The following is a 20,802-nucleotide window of genomic DNA, read 5'->3' on the forward strand; positions in this document are numbered from 1 at the left end:
AGTCTGTGTTGCTGTTAACATCAGTCTGTGTTGCTGTTAACATCAGTCTGTGTAGCTGTTAACATCAGTCTGTGTAGCTGTTAACATCACAGTCTGTGTAGCTGTTAACATCACAGTCTGTGTAGCTGTTAACATCACAGTCTGTGTAGCTGTTAACATCACAGTCTGTGTAGCTGTTAACATCACAGTCTGTGTAGCTGTTAACATCAGTCTGTGTAGCTGTTAACATCAGTCTGTGTTGCTGTTAACATCAGTCTGTGTAGCTGTTAACATCAGTCTGTGTAGCTGTTAACATCAGTCTGTGTAGCTGTTAACATCAGTCTGTGTTGCTGTTAACATCAGTCTGTGTAGCTGTTAACATCAGTCTGTGTAGATGTTAACATCAGTATGTGTAGCTGTTAACATCACAGTCTGTGTAGATGTTAACATCACAGTCTGTGTAGATGTTAACATCAGTCTGTGTAGCTGTTAACATCACAGTCTGTGTAGCTGTTAACATCAGTCTGTGTAGCTGTTAACATCAGTCTGTGTAGCTGTTAACATCAGTCTGTGTAGATGTTAACATCACAGTCTGTGTAGCTGTTAACATCAGTCTGTGTAGCTGTTAACATCAGTCTGTGTAGCTGTTAACATCAGTCTGTGTAGATGTTAACATCACAGTCTGTGTAGATGTTAACATCAGTCTGTGTAGCTGTTAACATCAGTCTGTGTAGATGTTAACATCACAGTCTGTGTAGATGTTAACATCACAGTCTGTGTAGCTGTTAACATCAGTCTGTGTAGATGTTAACATCACAGTCTGTGTAGATGTTAACATCAGTCTGTGTAGCTGTTAACATCAGTCTGTGTAGATGTTAACATCACAGTCTGTGTAGATGTTAACATCAGTCTGTGTAGCTGTTAACATCACAGTCTGTGTAGATGTTAACATCAGTCTGTGTAGCTGTTAACATCACAGTCTGTGTAGATGTTAACATCAGTCTGTGTAGATGTTAACATCACAGTCTGTGTAGCTGTTAACATCAGTCTGTGTAGATGTTAACATCACAGTCTGTGTAGATGTTAACATCACAGTCTGTGTAGATGTTAACATCAGTCTGTGTAGATGTTAACATCACAGTCTGTGTAGCTGTTAACATCACAGTCTGTGTAGCTGTTAACATCAGTCTGTGTAGCTGTTAACATCACAGTCTGTGTAGCTGTTAACATCACAGTCTGTGTAGCTGTTAACATCACAGTCTGTGTAGCTGTTAACATCAGTCTGTGTAGATGTTAACATCACAGTCTGTGTAGATGTTAACATCAGTCTGTGTAGCTGTTAACATCACAGTCTGTGTAGCTGTTAACATCACAGTCTGTGTAGCTGTTAACATCACAGTCTGTGTAGCTGTTAACATCACAGTCTGTGTAGCTGTTAACATCACAGTCTGTGTAGCTGTTAACATCACAGTCTGTGTAGCTGTTAACATCACAGTCTGTGTAGCTGTTAACATCACAGTCTGTGTAGATGTTAACATCAGTCTGTGTAGATGTTAACATCAGTCTGTGTAGCTGTTAACATCAGTCTGTGTTGCTGTTAACATCAGTCTGTGTTGCTGTTAACATCAGTCTGTGTTGCTGTTAACATCAGTCTGTGTAGATGTTAACATCAGTCTGTGTAGCTGTTAACATCAGTCTGTGTAGATGTTAACATCAGTCTGTGTAGATGTTAACATCAGTCTGTGTAGATGTTAACATCAGTCTGTGTTGCTGTTAACATCAGTCTGTGTAGCTGTTAACATCAGTCTGTGTAGCTGTTAACATCAGTCTGTGTAGCTGTTAACATCAGTCTGTGTAGCTGTTAACATCAGTCTGTGTAGCTGTTAACATCAGTCTGTGTAGATGTTAACATCAGTCTGTGTAGATGTTAACATCAGTCTGTGTAGATGTTAACATCAGTCTGTGTTGCTGTTAACATCAGTCTGTGTAGCTGTTAACATCAGTCTGTGTAGATGTTAACATCACAGTCTGTGTTGCTGTTAACATCACAGTCTGTGTAGCTGTTAACATCAGTCTGTGTAGCTGTTAACATCAGTCTGTGTAGCTGTTAACATCACAGTCTGTGTAGCTGTTAACATCACAGTCTGTGTAGCTGTTAACATCAGTCTGTGTAGATGTTAACATCACAGTCTGTGTAGATGTTAACATCACAGTCTGTGTAGATGTTAACATCAGTCTGTGTAGATGTTAACATCAGTCTGTGTAGCTGTTAACATCAGTCTGTGTAGCTGTTAACATCAGTCTGTGTAGCTGTTAACATCAGTCTGTGTAGCTGTTAACATCACAGTCTGTGTAGCTGTTAACATCAGTCTGTGTAGATGTTAACATCACAGTCTGTGTAGCTGTTAACATCAGTCTGTGTAGATGTTAACATCACAGTCTGTGTAGCTGTTAACATCACAGTCTGTGTTGCTGTTAACATCAGTCTGTGTAGCTGTTAACATCAGTCTGTGTAGCTGTTAACATCAGTCTGTGTAGCTGTTAACATCACAGTCTGTGTAGCTGTTAACATCAGTCTGTGTAGCTGTTAACATCACAGTCTGTGTAGCTGTTAACATCACAGTCTGTGTAGCTGTTAACATCAGTCTGTGTAGCTGTTAACATCAGTCTGTGTTGCTGTTAACATCAGTCTGTGTAGCTGTTAACATCAGTCTGTGTAGATGTTAACATCAGTCTGTGTAGATGTTAACATCACAGTCTGTGTAGCTGTTAACATCACAGTCTGTGTTGCTGTTAACATCAGTCTGTGTAGCTGTTAACATCAGTCTGTGTAGCTGTTAACATCAGTCTGTGTAGCTGTTAACATCACAGTCTGTGTAGCTGTTAACATCAGTCTGTGTAGCTGTTAACATCACAGTCTGTGTAGCTGTTAACATCACAGTCTGTGTAGCTGTTAACATCAGTCTGTGTAGCTGTTAACATCAGTCTGTGTTGCTGTTAACATCAGTCTGTGTAGCTGTTAACATCAGTCTGTGTAGATGTTAACATCAGTATGTGTAGCTGTTAACATCACAGTCTGTGTAGATGTTAACATCACAGTCTGTGTAGATGTTAACATCAGTCTGTGTAGCTGTTAACATCACAGTCTGTGTAGCTGTTAACATCAGTCTGTGTAGCTGTTAACATCAGTCTGTGTAGCTGTTAACATCAGTCTGTGTAGATGTTAACATCACAGTCTATGTAGCTGTTAACATCAGTCTGTGTAGCTGTTAACATCAGTCTGTGTAGATGTTAACATCACAGTCTGTGTAGATGTTAACATCAGTCTGTGTAGCTGTTAACATCAGTCTGTGTAGATGTTAACATCACAGTCTGTGTAGATGTTAACATCAGTCTGTGTAGCTGTTAACATCACAGTCTGTGTAGATGTTAACATCAGTCTGTGTAGCTGTTAACATCACAGTCTGTGTAGATGTTAACATCAGTCTGTGTAGCTGTTAACATCACAGTCTGTGTAGCTGTTAACATCACAGTCTGTGTAGATGTTAACATCACAGTCTGTGTAGATGTTAACATCACAGTCTGTGTAGATGTTAACATCACAGTCTGTGTAGCTGTTAACATCAGTCTGTGTAGCTGTTAACATCACAGTCTGTGTAGATGTTAACATCACAGTCTGTGTAGATGTTAACATCACAGTCTGTGTAGCTGTTAACATCAGTCTGTGTAGCTGTTAACATCACAGTCTGTGTAGCTGTTAACATCACAGTCTGTGTAGCTGTTAACATCAGTCTGTGTAGCTGTTAACATCACAGTCTGTGTAGCTGTTAACATCACAGTCTGTGTAGCTGTTAACATCACAGTCTGTGTAGCTGTTAACATCACAGTCTGTGTAGCTGTTAACATCACAGTCTGTGTAGCTGTTAACATCACAGTCTGTGTAGCTGTTAACATCACAGTCTGTGTAGCTGTTAACATCACAGTCTGTGTAGCTGTTAACATCAGTCTGTGTTGCTGTTAACATCAGTCTGTGTAGCTGTTAACATCAGTCTGTGTAGATGTTAACATCAGTATGTGTAGCTGTTAACATCACAGTCTGTGTAGATGTTAACATCACAGTCTGTGTAGCTGTTAACATCAGTCTGTGTAGCTGTTAACATCACAGTCTGTGTAGCTGTTAACATCACAGTCTGTGTAGCTGTTAACATCACAGTCTGTGTAGCTGTTAACATCACAGTCTGTGTAGCTGTTAACATCAGTCTGTGTAGCTGTTAACATCAGTCTGTGTTGCTGTTAACATCAGTCTGTGTAGCTGTTAACATCAGTCTGTGTAGCTGTTAACATCAGTCTGTGTAGCTGTTAACATCACAGTCTGTGTAGCTGTTAACATCACAGTCTGTGTAGCTGTTAACATCACAGTCTGTGTAGCTGTTAACATCACAGTCTGTGTAGCTGTTAACATCAGTCTGTGTAGCTGTTAACATCAGTCTGTGTTGCTGTTAACATCAGTCTGTGTAGCTGTTAACATCAGTCTGTGTAGATGTTAACATCAGTATGTGTAGCTGTTAACATCACAGTCTGTGTAGATGTTAACATCAGTCTGTGTAGCTGTTAACATCAGTCTGTGTAGATGTTAACATCACAGTCTGTGTAGATGTTAACATCACAGTCTGTGTAGCTGTTAACATCACAGTCTGTGTAGCTGTTAACATCAGTCTGTGTAGATGTTAACATCACAGTCTGTGTAGATGTTAACATCAGTCTGTGTAGCTGTTAACATCAGTCTGTGTAGATGTTAACATCACAGTCTGTGTAGATGTTAACATCAGTCTGTGTAGCTGTTAACATCACAGTCTGTGTAGATGTTAACATCAGTCTGTGTAGCTGTTAACATCACAGTCTGTGTAGATGTTAACATCAGTCTGTGTAGCTGTTAACATCACAGTCTGTGTAGCTGTTAACATCACAGTCTGTGTAGATGTTAACATCACAGTCTGTGTAGATGTTAACATCACAGTCTGTGTAGATGTTAACATCACAGTCTGTGTAGCTGTTAACATCAGTCTGTGTAGCTGTTAACATCACAGTCTGTGTAGATGTTAACATCACAGTCTGTGTAGATGTTAACATCACAGTCTGTGTAGCTGTTAACATCAGTCTGTGTAGCTGTTAACATCACAGTCTGTGTAGCTGTTAACATCACAGTCTGTGTAGCTGTTAACATCAGTCTGTGTAGCTGTTAACATCACAGTCTGTGTAGCTGTTAACATCAGTCTGTGTAGATGTTAACATCACAGTCTGTGTAGCTGTTAACATCAGTCTGTGTAGCTGTTAACATCACAGTCTGTGTAGCTGTTAACATCACAGTCTGTGTAGCTGTTAACATCACAGTCTGTGTAGCTGTTAACATCACAGTCTGTGTAGCTGTTAACATCACAGTCTGTGTAGATGTTAACATCAGTCTGTGTAGCTGTTAACATCAGTCTGTGTAGATGTTAACATCACAGTCTGTGTAGATGTTAACATCACAGTCTGTGTAGCTGTTAACATCACAGTCTGTGTAGCTGTTAACATCAGTCTGTGTAGATGTTAACATCACAGTCTGTGTAGATGTTAACATCAGTCTGTGTAGCTGTTAACATCAGTCTGTGTAGCTGTTAACATCAGTCTGTGTAGATGTTAACATCACAGTCTGTGTAGATGTTAACATCAGTCTGTGTAGCTGTTAACATCACAGTCTGTGTAGATGTTAACATCAGTCTGTGTAGCTGTTAACATCACAGTCTGTGTAGATGTTAACATCAGTCTGTGTAGCTGTTAACATCACAGTCTGTGTAGCTGTTAACATCACAGTCTGTGTAGATGTTAACATCACAGTCTGTGTAGATGTTAACATCACAGTCTGTGTAGATGTTAACATCACAGTCTGTGTAGCTGTTAACATCAGTCTGTGTAGCTGTTAACATCACAGTCTGTGTAGCTGTTAACATCAGTCTGTGTAGCTGTTAACATCACAGTCTGTGTAGCTGTTAACATCAGTCTGTGTAGCTGTTAACATCACAGTCTGTGTAGCTGTTAACATCACAGTCTGTGTAGCTGTTAACATCACAGTCTGTGTAGCTGTTAACATCACAGTCTGTGTAGCTGTTAACATCACAGTCTGTGTAGCTGTTAACATCACAGTCTGTGTAGCTGTTAACATCACAGTCTGTGTAGCTGTTAACATCAGTCTGTGTAGCTGTTAACATCAGTCTGTGTAGCTGTTAACATCAGTCTGTGTAGATGTTAACATCACAGTCTGTGTAGCTGTTAACATCAGTCTGTGTAGCTGTTAACATCAGTCTGTGTAGATGTTAACATCACAGTCTGTGTAGATGTTAACATCAGTCTGTGTAGCTGTTAACATCAGTCTGTGTAGATGTTAACATCACAGTCTGTGTAGATGTTAACATCACAGTCTGTGTAGCTGTTAACATCACAGTCTGTGTAGCTGTTAACATCAGTCTGTGTAGATGTTAACATCACAGTCTGTGTAGATGTTAACATCAGTCTGTGTAGCTGTTAACATCAGTCTGTGTAGATGTTAACATCACAGTCTGTGTAGATGTTAACATCAGTCTGTGTAGCTGTTAACATCACAGTCTGTGTAGATGTTAACATCAGTCTGTGTAGCTGTTAACATCACAGTCTGTGTAGATGTTAACATCAGTCTGTGTAGCTGTTAACATCACAGTCTGTGTAGCTGTTAACATCACAGTCTGTGTAGATGTTAACATCACAGTCTGTGTAGATGTTAACATCACAGTCTGTGTAGATGTTAACATCACAGTCTGTGTAGCTGTTAACATCAGTCTGTGTAGCTGTTAACATCACAGTCTGTGTAGATGTTAACATCACAGTCTGTGTAGATGTTAACATCACAGTCTGTGTAGCTGTTAACATCAGTCTGTGTAGCTGTTAACATCACAGTCTGTGTAGCTGTTAACATCACAGTCTGTGTAGCTGTTAACATCAGTCTGTGTAGCTGTTAACATCACAGTCTGTGTAGCTGTTAACATCACAGTCTGTGTAGCTGTTAACATCACAGTCTGTGTAGCTGTTAACATCACAGTCTGTGTAGCTGTTAACATCACAGTCTGTGTAGATGTTAACATCAGTCTGTGTAGCTGTTAACATCAGTCTGTGTAGATGTTAACATCACAGTCTGTGTAGATGTTAACATCACAGTCTGTGTAGCTGTTAACATCACAGTCTGTGTAGCTGTTAACATCAGTCTGTGTAGATGTTAACATCACAGTCTGTGTAGATGTTAACATCAGTCTGTGTAGCTGTTAACATCAGTCTGTGTAGATGTTAACATCACAGTCTGTGTAGATGTTAACATCAGTCTGTGTAGCTGTTAACATCACAGTCTGTGTAGATGTTAACATCAGTCTGTGTAGCTGTTAACATCACAGTCTGTGTAGATGTTAACATCAGTCTGTGTAGCTGTTAACATCACAGTCTGTGTAGCTGTTAACATCACAGTCTGTGTAGATGTTAACATCACAGTCTGTGTAGATGTTAACATCACAGTCTGTGTAGATGTTAACATCACAGTCTGTGTAGCTGTTAACATCAGTCTGTGTAGCTGTTAACATCACAGTCTGTGTAGCTGTTAACATCAGTCTGTGTAGCTGTTAACATCACAGTCTGTGTAGCTGTTAACATCACAGTCTGTGTAGCTGTTAACATCAGTCTGTGTAGCTGTTAACATCACAGTCTGTGTAGCTGTTAACATCACAGTCTGTGTAGCTGTTAACATCACAGTCTGTGTAGCTGTTAACATCACAGTCTGTGTAGCTGTTAACATCACAGTCTGTGTAGCTGTTAACATCAGTCTGTGTAGATGTTAACATCACAGTCTGTGTAGATGTTAACATCAGTCTGTGTAGCTGTTAACATCACAGTCTGTGTAGCTGTTAACATCACAGTCTGTGTAGCTGTTAACATCACAGTCTGTGTAGCTGTTAACATCACAGTCTGTGTAGCTGTTAACATCACAGTCTGTGTAGCTGTTAACATCACAGTCTGTGTAGATGTTAACATCAGTCTGTGTAGATGTTAACATCAGTCTGTGTAGCTGTTAACATCAGTCTGTGTTGCTGTTAACATCAGTCTGTGTTGCTGTTAACATCAGTCTGTGTTGCTGTTAACATCAGTCTGTGTAGATGTTAACATCAGTCTGTGTAGCTGTTAACATCAGTCTGTGTAGATGTTAACATCAGTCTGTGTAGATGTTAACATCAGTCTGTGTAGATGTTAACATCAGTCTGTGTTGCTGTTAACATCAGTCTGTGTAGCTGTTAACATCAGTCTGTGTAGCTGTTAACATCAGTCTGTGTAGCTGTTAACATCAGTCTGTGTAGATGTTAACATCAGTCTGTGTAGATGTTAACATCAGTCTGTGTAGATGTTAACATCAGTCTGTGTTGCTGTTAACATCAGTCTGTGTAGCTGTTAACATCAGTCTGTGTAGATGTTAACATCAGTCTGTGTAGCTGTTAACATCAGTCTGTGTAGCTGTTAACATCAGTCTGTGTAGCTGTTAACATCAGTCTGTGTAGCTGTTAACATCAGTCTGTGTAGCTGTTAACATCAGTCTGTGTAGCTGTTAACATCAGTCTGTGTAGCTGTTAACATCACAGTCTGTGTAGCTGTTAACATCACAGTCTGTGTAGATGTTAACATCACAGTCTGTGTAGCTGTTAACATCACAGTCTGTGTAGCTGTTAACATCACAGTCTGTGTAGCTGTTAACATCACAGTCTGTGTAGCTGTTAACATCACAGTCTGTGTAGATGTTAACATCACAGTCTGTGTAGCTGTTAACATCACAGTCTGTGTAGATGTTAACATCACAGTCTGTGTAGATGTTAACATCACAGTCTGTGTAGATGTTAACATCACAGTCTGTGTAGATGTTAACATCACAGTCTGTGTAGCTGTTAACATCAGTCTGTGTAGCTGTTAACATCACAGTCTGTGTAGATGTTAACATCACAGTCTGTGTAGCTGTTAACATCAGTCTGTGTAGCTGTTAACATCACAGTCTGTGTAGATGTTAACATCACAGTCTGTGTAGCTGTTAACATCAGTCTGTGTAGCTGTTAACATCACAGTCTGTGTAGCTGTTAACATCAGTCTGTGTAGCTGTTAACATCACAGTCTGTGTAGATGTTAACATCACAGTCTGTGTAGCTGTTAACATCACAGTCTGTGTAGCTGTTAACATCACAGTCTGTGTAGATGTTAACATCAGTCTGTGTAGATGTTAACATCAGTCTGTGTAGCTGTTAACATCAGTCTGTGTTGCTGTTAACATCAGTCTGTGTTGCTGTTAACATCAGTCTGTGTTGCTGTTAACATCAGTCTGTGTAGATGTTAACATCAGTCTGTGTAGCTGTTAACATCAGTCTGTGTAGATGTTAACATCAGTCTGTGTAGATGTTAACATCAGTCTGTGTAGATGTTAACATCAGTCTGTGTTGCTGTTAACATCAGTCTGTGTAGCTGTTAACATCAGTCTGTGTAGCTGTTAACATCAGTCTGTGTAGATGTTAACATCAGTCTGTGTAGATGTTAACATCAGTCTGTGTAGATGTTAACATCAGTCTGTGTTGCTGTTAACATCAGTCTGTGTAGCTGTTAACATCAGTCTGTGTAGATGTTAACATCAGTCTGTGTAGATGTTAACATCAGTCTGTGTAGCTGTTAACATCAGTCTGTGTAGCTGTTAACATCAGTCTGTGTAGCTGTTAACATCAGTCTGTGTAGCTGTTAACATCAGTCTGTGTAGCTGTTAACATCACAGTCTGTGTAGCTGTTAACATCACAGTCTGTGTAGATGTTAACATCACAGTCTGTGTAGCTGTTAACATCACAGTCTGTGTAGCTGTTAACATCACAGTCTGTGTAGCTGTTAACATCACAGTCTGTGTAGCTGTTAACATCACAGTCTGTGTAGCTGTTAACATCACAGTCTGTGTAGCTGTTAACATCACAGTCTGTGTAGCTGTTAACATCACAGTCTGTGTAGATGTTAACATCACAGTCTGTGTAGCTGTTAACATCAGTCTGTGTAGATGTTAACATCAGTCTGTGTAGCTGTTAACATCACAGTCTGTGTAGCTGTTAACATCACAGTCTGTGTAGATGTTAACATCACAGTCTGTGTAGCTGTTAACATCACAGTCTGTGTAGCTGTTAACATCAGTCTGTGTAGCTGTTAACATCACAGTCTGTGTAGCTGTTAACATCACAGTCTGTGTAGCTGTTAACATCAGTCTGTGTAGCTGTTAACATCAGTCTGTGTAGCTGTTAACATCACAGTCTGTGTAGCTGTTAACATCAGTCTGTGTAGCTGTTAACATCAGTCTGTGTAGCTGTTAACATCAGTCTGTGTAGCTGTTAACATCACAGTCTGTGTAGCTGTTAACATCAGTCTGTGTAGCTGTTAACATCACAGTCTGTGTAGATGTTAACATCACAGTCTGTGTAGCTGTTAACATCAGTCTGTGTAGCTGTTAACATCACAGTCTGTGTAGCTGTTAACATCAGTCTGTGTGGATGTTAACATCACAGTCTGTGTAGCTGTTAACATCAGTCTGTGTAGCTGTTAACATCACAGTCTGTGTAGCTGTTAACATCAGTCTGTGTAGCTGTTAACATCACAGTCTGTGTAGATGTTAACATCACAGTCTGTGTAGCTGTTAACATCACAGTCTGTGTAGCTGTTAACATCACAGTCTGTGTAGCTGTTAACATCAGTCTGTGTAGATGTTAACATCACAGTCTGTGTAGCTGTTAACATCACAGTCTGTGTAGCTGTTAACATCAGTCTGTGTAGCTGTTAACATCACAGTCTGTGTAGCTGTTAACATCAGTCTGTGTAGCTGTTAACATCACAGTCTGTGTAGATGTTAACATCACAGTCTGTGTAGCTGTTAACATCACAGTCTGTGTAGCTGTTAACATCACAGTCTGTGTAGCTGTTAACATCACAGTCTGTGTAGATGTTAACATCAGTCTGTGTAGCTGTTAACATCAGTCTGTGTAGCTGTTAACATCAGTCTGTGTAGCTGTTAACATCACAGTCTGTGGAGCTGTTAACATCACAGTCTGTGTAGCTGTTAACATCACAGTCTGTGTAGCTGTTAACATCACAGTCTGTGTAGATGTTAACATCAGTCTGTGTAGCTGTTAACATCACAGTCTGTGGAGCTGTTAACATCACAGTCTGTGTAGCTGTTAACATCACAGTCTGTGTAGCTGTTAACATCACAGTCTGTGTAGCTGTTAACATCACAGTCTGTGTTGCTGTTAACATCAGTCTGTGTAGCTGTTAACATCAGTCTGTGTAGCTGTTAACATCACAGTCTGTGTAGCTGTTAACATCAGTCTGTGTAGCTGTTAACATCACAGTCTGTGGAGTGAAATGATGTTTTAGCATCATAGTTAGTGGGGTGTTGTTCTGCTCTGTGTTATATTTAGTAGTTTGAAATAGAAACACGAACAAATAGCAACACATGTCATATAATGTAGTCCAGTACAACACCACCCCTCACTATGACCTCCGTTTTAAACAGAAAATGTAATTTACACATGTTCAACAATGTGACCAAAAAGTGAACATTAAAGATACAAGTAATGGCAGGGCTGTTGTATACAGGTCTACCTAATACAGCAACCACTGAGTGTATATAATGCGGGCTGAGGATGAATCCCCAGCACATAACGTGCTCGATAAATAACAGGCTGTGTTTTTATGAATCCAGCAGGCCAAAGTGTGTTGCTGAGGTGGCCTTCCAGGAGGAGGTGGTAGCAGTTCTGAAGAAGTCTCTGGAAGGAGCAGATGTAAGTATCAGACTAACTTTTAAAAGTGGTTGCCAGGCTGGCAACGAGGCATCGGCTTTTGGTTGCCAAAACTGAAAAAACATTATGCTTACTGCTTTCATTGTATGAATCATTTCTGTCATATACATTGAATGTGTTGTAACTCTGTTATGTTGTTCATTCTGTACACATGACATCTATCACACTTCTGTCCATGCTGATAGAGGATCCTCCTCTGTTACTCTCTCTCAGGTCTCTCCCTCTTTTCTCCCTGTTAAAGGGTTTATTTGTGGAGTTCTTCCTGTTCTGATGTGAGGGTCCTGGACAGAGGATATCACATGTGTACAGACTGTAAAGCCCTCTGAGGCAACTTTGTGATTTGTGATTTTGGGCTATACAAAATAAATTGAATTGAATTGACTTTAACAGCAGTGTTTAAATGTCACTAATGCAACACAAATATTGAAAATGTATTTATTTTGTGGAGCATGTTTGCTACATTTTTGTGTTTGCTGTCCCAGGCTCAGTGGTAGAGCAGGGTGGTCCTTCAATCAGAGGATCGGGAGTTTGATCCCGGCTCCACTAGTCCATGTCCATGTATCTTTGGGCAAGACACTTAACCCCAAATGTTTCCTGCAGGCTGTTCCTGTGGTGTATGAATGTTAGAGTCCTGATGGGCAGGGGACACCTTGCATGTTAGCTCCTCCCATCAGTGCATCAATGGTAACATGTAGTGTTAAAGCACTTTGAGTGGTCGGAAGACTAGAAAAGAGAAATACAAGTACAGTCCTTTTACCTATTCCTTATCTATTTATCATGTTAAAAATTGGTTGCCACTGAAAAGAAAAGGCATTTAGTGAAGAAAAGAACAGAAACCAGTGCTCACGTAAACTATCTAAATCCTGCAGTCTTTCTGTAGTTCTACAAAGCCGTGAAGACATCGTCTCACTAGTGTTTTGTTTCAATCGCAGCTTCCCAACCTGCTCTTCTACGGCCCTCCTGGAACAGGAAAGACCTCCACCATCCTGGCTGCTGCCAGAGAACTTTACGGGTGAGCGAGCAGGCGTTCCAGCTCTTGGCATCACCAGAAGGCTTTAGTGTTAGATTGATCATTCGCCTGCTTTCTCATGTATGAATTCCGTCGTCCTCTGCTGTCTCTCCTCCAGTCCACACTTGTACAGACAGAGAGTGCTGGAGCTCAACGCCTCCGACGAGCGAGGCATCCAGGTTGTCAGGCAGAAGGTGAAGAACTTTGCTCAGCTCACCGTGGCCGGGACTCGCCCAGAGTGAGTCAGTGTTGATAGCTCAAATGCAGGGCAGTTTTCCTGAGAGTTGCTCTGTAACAACCATCTGAATGTACCTTCATCGTTTCAGATGTATGTCTCTCACTAAATGTCTAAGTACTGCTGAAACCTCCCGTCACTGTGTTTTGCCGCATTCGCAGTGGGAAGCCATGTCCTCCTTTTAAGATCATCATCCTGGACGAGGCGGACTCCATGACGGCACCGGCTCAGGCTGCTCTCAGGCGAACCATGGAGAAGGAGTCCCGCACCACACGCTTCTGCCTCATCTGCAACTACATCAGCAGGTGGGCTGACCCATCGTGAACACGCAAACACACTCTGTGTGTGACCGGTCCTCACCGCTGCACTGTGTCTGTGTTCTCCAGGATTATTGAGCCGCTGACCTCCAGATGTTCCAAGTTTCGCTTCAAACCTCTGGCCAATCAGATCCAAGAAGAGCGCCTGCTGGAGATCTGTGAGAAGGAGAACCTCAAGTACACCAAAGAGGTAAACGATTCATTGAGCCCCATTTACAAAAATCCTCATCTCAAACGTTAACTGCATTTCGTTTAGCACCCGTGTTGCACAATGACAATAACTGATCCTTGAATCCTTGAAAGTACAAGAATAAGATTGGTGACTGCCACAAATTCACTTAAAATATTACTTCACCGCCAAAATGACCATTTGTGCGTCAGTTACTCACTCTGTTTCCTTGAATTCTTGGGCAGCACTTAGTTTTCTCTCATGCCTCTAGGGTGAATCTAAAGACGGAGAAAGGTCTTGATGAATTGAAGTAAATGGGGGCCACATTTATAACAACAGCGAAAATATATGAAAACGTCTGTTTACAAACTCACCCAGCTCATGTAGTATAATCTAAGTGTCATTTAGAGAGGCGAAGTCACGCCACTGTCCCCCGTAGGACCTCGTTTTGGGAAAAATATGTGTACGTACTGTATATGTTCACTGTGGAGGCCTGAGAGTAAAGCAACATTTTAGGTAACACGGGGCGAGTACCTGATATACACAGGGACATTTTGTTGACTGGTAAAGAGAATGAGTCTCAATATCTTCCAAAGCCACCGTATACTGGCAGCATGTCCCCTTAAGAGACGGAAGTAGGACAAACTTAGATAATTAAGATGGAAAACAATAAAAAGATTCTATCCCTCCTGTTCATCCTGCCTAGTTCTGTTGGTTTGAACTGTTCGTCAGCTAAACAATGTTTGTGAATTGCTTTTCTATGCAGCATGCATTTCAGCTACGTTTCTCAACCTTTGGACACATGTCTCATGGAACACATCCACTTCTTCTGTTAACCAATGCTGCGGTCTACACCGGCCGCTTAACAGCACGCACTTCATGCCTGTAACTGCAGCCTGAAGGTTCTCTTTGGGCTCCAGGTGTGGAAGAGAACAGCGACTGCCTTCTCTGTTCAGCTGGTGAAGTCGATGTTCAACTGTCTCTCCTCATCCAGAGCATAGCAGCCTTGGTGAGGGTGTCTGACGGAGACCTGCGGAAAGCCATAACCTTCCTCCAGAGTGCTGCGCGCCTCAACGTGGACAAGGAGATCACAGAGAGAGCGGTCGTTGACATAGCCGGGGTGAGACGTCCTTCTTCCTGTCAGATAGGAGACTGGTTTTTATTTTTATTTAGCAGTCGTGTCACCTTGTTGTCATGTTCTCTTTAACTGCAGGTCGTCCCTCCCAAGATGATTGACAACCTGCTCCAGATCTGCTTCACAGGCACATTTGAGAAACTAGAGGTTGCCGTCAGGGTAGGTGTTCTGACAAATGCGCGCCACTCTGTTTAGTGTGACACGGTTTTATGTTCTTCTCACTCGTTCAGGACAAAGACTCTAAAATATTGAAATGTTGAACGTCTCCCCGTCAGAACATGGTGGATGAAGGCTATGCAGCCACACAGATCCTGAGTCAGCTCCACGAGTCTATCATAGAGCAGGAGCTGAGCGACAAGCAGAAGTCAGCCATCACCGAGAAGATGGCGGTAAGTGATGTGAAGCAGCGCTGCTTGTGGTGCAGCTGCTCTTTGACTCTTGACTGCTCTTGACTCTTTCTACACTAATGTTGTAACTGATGTAAAGGAGGGCAGGGAAATCATTGCATCACTTAGCAAGTAGGAGCATGGTATTGACTTTAATATTGAGTATCTAATCCAATCTGATACTTATATTTACCTAAAGGTTGATTAGATACATAACTGACGCATAATAATCGTTTTCTTAATTCAAGTACTACCTGATCAAAAGCATTGAGTTGATGAGCTTAAATTATAGGTATAACAGTGTAACATCTGTAACACAGACTACCACGGCAAGCCTGATGAGCAGCATCTCGAGTTTAGCTAACATGATTGTACATGGTATAGTGCTTTTCTAGTCTTTTCACACTACATGTCATTCCCCCATTCATACTCTGATGGCAGGGGCTACCATGCAAGGTGCCACCTGCCCATACTAGCATTCATACCAGGTGGCAACCTCAGTGCCTCTGCCCAGTGAAGCCGATGTGGAAGTCTTAAAACCTGCATTGTCTCTACTGACCACTAGGGGGCGACTCCTCTGGTTACAAAAAGAAGTCTGATTGTATGGAAGTCTATGAGAAAATGACTCTACTTCTCCCTTGATTTATTATTACCTCACTGATAAATCATGATGTTCGTTTAGTAAATGATGGTCCATTTAGAGTCAAACAGACCATAGAGCAGAGTATGCTTTAGGGCGGGGCTACTGTGATTGACAGGTCTCTACCAGAGACGTACAGGTGCATCTCAATGAATTGGAATCGAAAAGTTAATTTATTTCAGTAATTCAATTCAAAAAGTGAAACTCGTATTATATAGATTCATTACACACAGGGTGATATATTTCAAGCGTTTATTTCTTTTAATTTTGATGATTATGGCTCACAGCTAATGAAAACCCAGAATTCAGTATCTCAGAGAATCAGAATATTGTGAATAAGTTGAATATTATAGACTCATGGTGTCACACTCTAATCAGCTAATGAACTCAAAACACCTGCAAAGGTTTCCTCAGCCTTTAAATGGTCTCAGTCTGGTTCAGGAGGCTGCACAATCATGGGGAAGACTGCTGACTGGACAGTTGTCTAGAAGACATCATTGACATCCTCCACAAGGAGGGGAAGCCACAAAAGGTCATTGCTAAAGAAGCTGGCTGTTCACAGAGTGCTGTATCCAAGCATATTAATGGAAAGTTGAGTGGAAGGAAAAAGTGGTAGAAAAAGGTGTACAAGCAACAGGGATAATCGCAGCCTTGTGAGGATTGTGAAGCAAAGCCCATTCAAGAATTTGGGTGAGATTCACAAGGAGTGGACTGCGACTGGAGTCAGTGCTTCAAGAGCACTGACTCCACACAGACGTATCCAGGACTCGGGCTACAACTATCGCATTCCTTGTGTCAAGCCACTCCTGAACCAGAGACAACGTCAGAAGCGTCTTACCTGGGCTAAGGAGAAAAAGGACTGTTGCTCTGTGGTCAAAGTCCTCTTTTCAGATGAAAGTAAATTTTACATTTCATTTGGAAATCAAGGTCCCAGAGTCTGGAGACAGAGTGGAGAGGAACACAATCCAAGTTGCTTGAGGTCCAGTGTGAAGTTTCCACAATCAGTAGGGGTGCAACGGATCACAAACCTCACGGTTCGATTCGGATCACGGTTCTTGAGTCACGGTTCGGATCATTTTTCGGATCAACAAAGAAAAGGGGAGGAGACAAATATAACTTTGCTTTCCATTTATTAATTAAAGAACTTCAAGAACTTTGAGCTATAGCCTTACATGACAACAAAAAATATTGAAGATGTCCAATTTGAAACAAAATTAAATAAATAAATAAAACATTCAAGAATATTCAATTCTGTTAAGTTTAAGTGCAACATGAGGTATGTTGATATCCTCGTCCTTTGATCAATATTGAAAGAAAGAAACAGCCAGTGAGCTAGCTTCCACTGTTTACACTGAACTGAACTGCTCGGCAACAACTTGGGTCTATGTTTACTTCCTGTCAGGTTATGTCATTCAAACACAATAATGTTTACCATTACTGTGACATTATTTTCAAAAAGATGAGAATATCTCCATTGCCTGGGGAGAGGGTAGACCTTTCTGTAGTGATATTACTATTGGGCGTGTCTAGCTTCCACTCTACTGCTTCTGTCAGCACCTGCCCCAGGTGTGTGTCTGTGTGACTCTCACAGAGGGGGCGTGTCTGCAGCACCGGACTATGAATCACTCCGCCGTGATGAAAGCGGTCACAGTCTTTTCCTTCTCATAGAGGTCTGACAGACGGGATGGTGTCTCTTCATATGTGTGGACATGCCGATGTATTGCTGTTATCGTATGTCTTTCTCTTTAAATAACTCCTATATACCATAATGGTTTCGTCCACCACCCTTATCCGTCATTATAAGTTACAGGGAAGACAAAATGCTCCCAAACTTGAGATTTAAATGACGCTGGGGGCTTCTCAAGCTCCTCCGCCCGCCATGACTTTCGTCGTTAAATGCTTTTAACCTGCTCCGTTCACGTGAACACACTACTGCTTTATATCTGTTCACTGACACTCTGCATTGATATTCAGGGACTTGTTACTTGAAAAGAACAGCAGGAGTAAAACTTTATTACACACTGTGATGATTAAACTGTAAAAAAAAAAAAAATTAAAAAAAATACTCAATTGATCCGCGGTTCACGAGTGATCCGAACCGTGAGGGGTGATCCGAACGGATCGATCCGCGATCCGTTACACCACTAACAGTCAGTGATGATTTGGGGAGCCATGTCATCTGCTGGTGTTGGTCCACTGTGTTTTATCAAGTCCAAAGTCAGCGCAGCTTTCTACCAGGAACTTTTAGAGCACTTCATGCTTCCCTCTGCTGACAAGCTTTATGGAGATGCTGCTTTCATTTTCCAGCAGGACTTGGCACCTGCCCACACTGCCAAAAGTACCAATATCTGGTTTAATGACCACGGTATCACTGTGCTTGATTGGCCAGCAAACTGGCCTGATCTAAACCCCAGAGAGAATCTATGGACCTAAACCCCAGAGAGAATCTATGGACCTAAACCCCAGAGAGAATCTATGGACCTAAACCCCAGAGAGAATCTATGGACCTAAACCCCAGAGAGAATCTATGGACCTAAACCCCAGAGAGAATCTATGGACCTAAACCCCAGAGAGAATCTATGGACCTAAACCCCAGAGAGAATCTATGGACCTAAACCCCAGAGAGAGTCTATGGACCTAAACCCCAGAGAGAGTCTATGGACCTAAACCCCAGAGAGAGTCTATGGACCTAAACCCCAGAGAGAGTCTATGGACCTAAACCCCAGAGAGAGTCTATGGACCTAAACCCCAGAGAGAGTCTATGGACCTAAACCCCAGAGAGAGTCTATGGACCTAAACCCCAGAGAGAATCTATGGACCTAAACCCCAGAGAGAGTCTATGGACCTAAACCCCAGAGAGAGTCTATGGACCTAAACCCCAGAGAGAATCTATGGACCTAAACCCCAGAGAGAGTCTATGGACCTAAACCCCAGAGAGAGTCGATGGACCTAAACCCCAGAGGGAGTCAGTCGATGGGCCTAAACCCCAGAGGGAGTCAGTCTATGGGGTTTTGTCAAGAGGAAGATGAGAGACATCAGACCCAACAATGCAGACGAGCTGAAGGCCGCTATCAAAGCAACCTGGGCTTCCATAACACCTCAGCAGTGCCACAGGCTGATGGCCTCCGTGCCACGCCGCACTGATGCAGTAATTCATGCAAAAGGAGCCCCGACCAAGTATTGAGTGCATACTGTATACTGTACATGGACATACTTTTCAGTAGGCCAACATATCTGTATTAAAAATCCTTTTTTTCATTGGTCTTATGTAATATTCTATTTTTGTGACATACTGAATTTTGGGTTGTAACATGCTTCCGTTACCACCGTGGGGTTTGTTAGCACAATGACACCAGCACACTCGGATACAGTTTCTCAATGTCTTTATTCTTCCACAGTTCAGTCTGTCCACGGCCGTGCACTCTCCTGCAGCGCCTCCGAGTGCACCCACCGCGGATGCTCTGTGGATTGTCCGTAGTCTTCTCCGCAGCTCTCCCGGCCTGTGTCTCCGGCTCTCCTACCGTTTGTGTTTTTATAGCAGCGAGACACAATCAACGATTGACTCCAGCTGAGGCTAATTAAGCCTCTTCCCAACACCGTTCCCTGAACCACTCCCCCACTCTGTCCCCTCTGCAGCTGAGCCCAACTACCACATGGGTTTTCATTAGCTGTAGGCCATAATCATCAAAATTAAAAGAAACAAACGCTTGAAATATATCTCCGTGTGTAATGAATATATAATATGAGTTTCACTTTTTGAATTGAATTACTGAAATAAATTAACTTTTCAATAATATTCTAATTCATTGAAAAGTTGAAAAGTTGAAAAGTCTCTATGTAACTCCTCCGCATTCCAAATATTGTCACTTCTGTTCATTGGTTGCCAAAAAGCCAAGATTGTGACGGCTGTATTCCAAGATGGCGACGGCCAAATCACCAAACTCGAGGCTTCGAAACATCCGTCCACAAACCAATGAGTGTCATGATAACTACGTCCACTTCTTATATACAGTCTATGGTTCATACACCGGAATGCATACAAGTCATACATTTGTTATTTTTAGGTCCACAATACTCCGTTATGTCATGTATAGCTGATTCAGATGGACTCTCCATCTATATACTCTATCTATGCATACATCCTCAGTTTGTGCTTGTGTTTCCTCTCTGGTTCAGGTGGTGGGTAAGTGTCTGACAGACGGTGCAGACGAGTACCTGCAGATGTTGAGTCTGTGTTCACTCATCATGCAGCAGGCCTCCCAGAACAACTAGACTCCCCAGGAAGAGGAGCGCCATCAGCTTCCAGCAGGACCAGGACCTCAGACCTTCACTTGGTTTGTTCACAGCTGTGGTTTGAGACGTCCACCAGAAGACAGTGGTGTTTGACTGTCAGAGACCACAGCTGTTTCTCTCTGGATTTAATCTTTCAAACCCTCTGTTGAAATCACCCATCAGATGTCTCTTTATTCACTCTTTCATGTAACTACTTAACAACAGATCTTTGTACACTTTTGCATTTTGTTAAGTAATAAATGGTTTTGTATATTTTCATTGTTTGTTTTCTTGAAGTCATTGCTTCTTGTGTCATCACGGTTCATCAAGACTTTATTTGGAAGTCTCAAACCTCTCATGACCTCAGCAACTATGAAAATAAATTAGTCTCAATGTGACAATGTTTCATGATCTACAATTAACATTTACAAATGTTTATGACAAGTATGTGTATTTATGATGTTCAAAATCCATTGTCTAATCCATAAAGCTTATACCAACCTTATTCAACAAATGGAGGATACCAGGCATCCCTTTACCAGACTTGTGCCTGCGTGTCTCGTCCTCCATCACGCTTTCTGTCAGTACCCCTAACACTGCTACTGCACCTAGTTACACTGCCAATAGTACCGTATTTTTTAGGCACCTTAGCAGTACCTTTCTCTCACTGAGATATGCATATTTTGAGCAGTGCCTGAAGATAAGGAACTCATTTCTACCTGGGAAACATTTTTGTTTTTAAAGGAT

At 41.7% G+C, this 20,802-nt stretch overlaps 1 protein-coding gene across 1 annotated transcript in view; it reads left to right on the plus strand.

Moving 5' to 3' along the window:
• The window catches only part of rfc4 (replication factor C (activator 1) 4), a 28,176-nt gene extending 7,842 nt beyond the window's left edge, over window positions 1–20,334 (plus strand). The window contains exons 3-11 of the mRNA XM_076079195.1: window positions 11,796–11,874; window positions 12,825–12,904; window positions 13,020–13,139; window positions 13,298–13,441; window positions 13,523–13,643; window positions 14,617–14,742; window positions 14,836–14,916; window positions 15,033–15,146; window positions 19,960–20,334. Coding sequence (XP_075935310.1) covers window positions 11,796–11,874; window positions 12,825–12,904; window positions 13,020–13,139; window positions 13,298–13,441; window positions 13,523–13,643; window positions 14,617–14,742; window positions 14,836–14,916; window positions 15,033–15,146; window positions 19,960–20,055 — 961 coding nt within the window. The 3' untranslated portion in view covers window positions 20,056–20,334. The remainder of the gene's footprint in view (window positions 1–11,795; window positions 11,875–12,824; window positions 12,905–13,019; window positions 13,140–13,297; window positions 13,442–13,522; window positions 13,644–14,616; window positions 14,743–14,835; window positions 14,917–15,032; window positions 15,147–19,959) is intronic.
• Window positions 20,335–20,802: the final 468 nt, after the last annotated feature.

Source organism: Anarhichas minor, unplaced genomic scaffold (genome assembly GCF_050575085.1).
Source record: "Anarhichas minor isolate MPS153535 unplaced genomic scaffold, ASM5057508v1 ptg000071l, whole genome shotgun sequence".
Classification (NCBI taxonomy): Eukaryota; Metazoa; Chordata; class Actinopteri; order Perciformes; family Anarhichadidae; genus Anarhichas; species Anarhichas minor.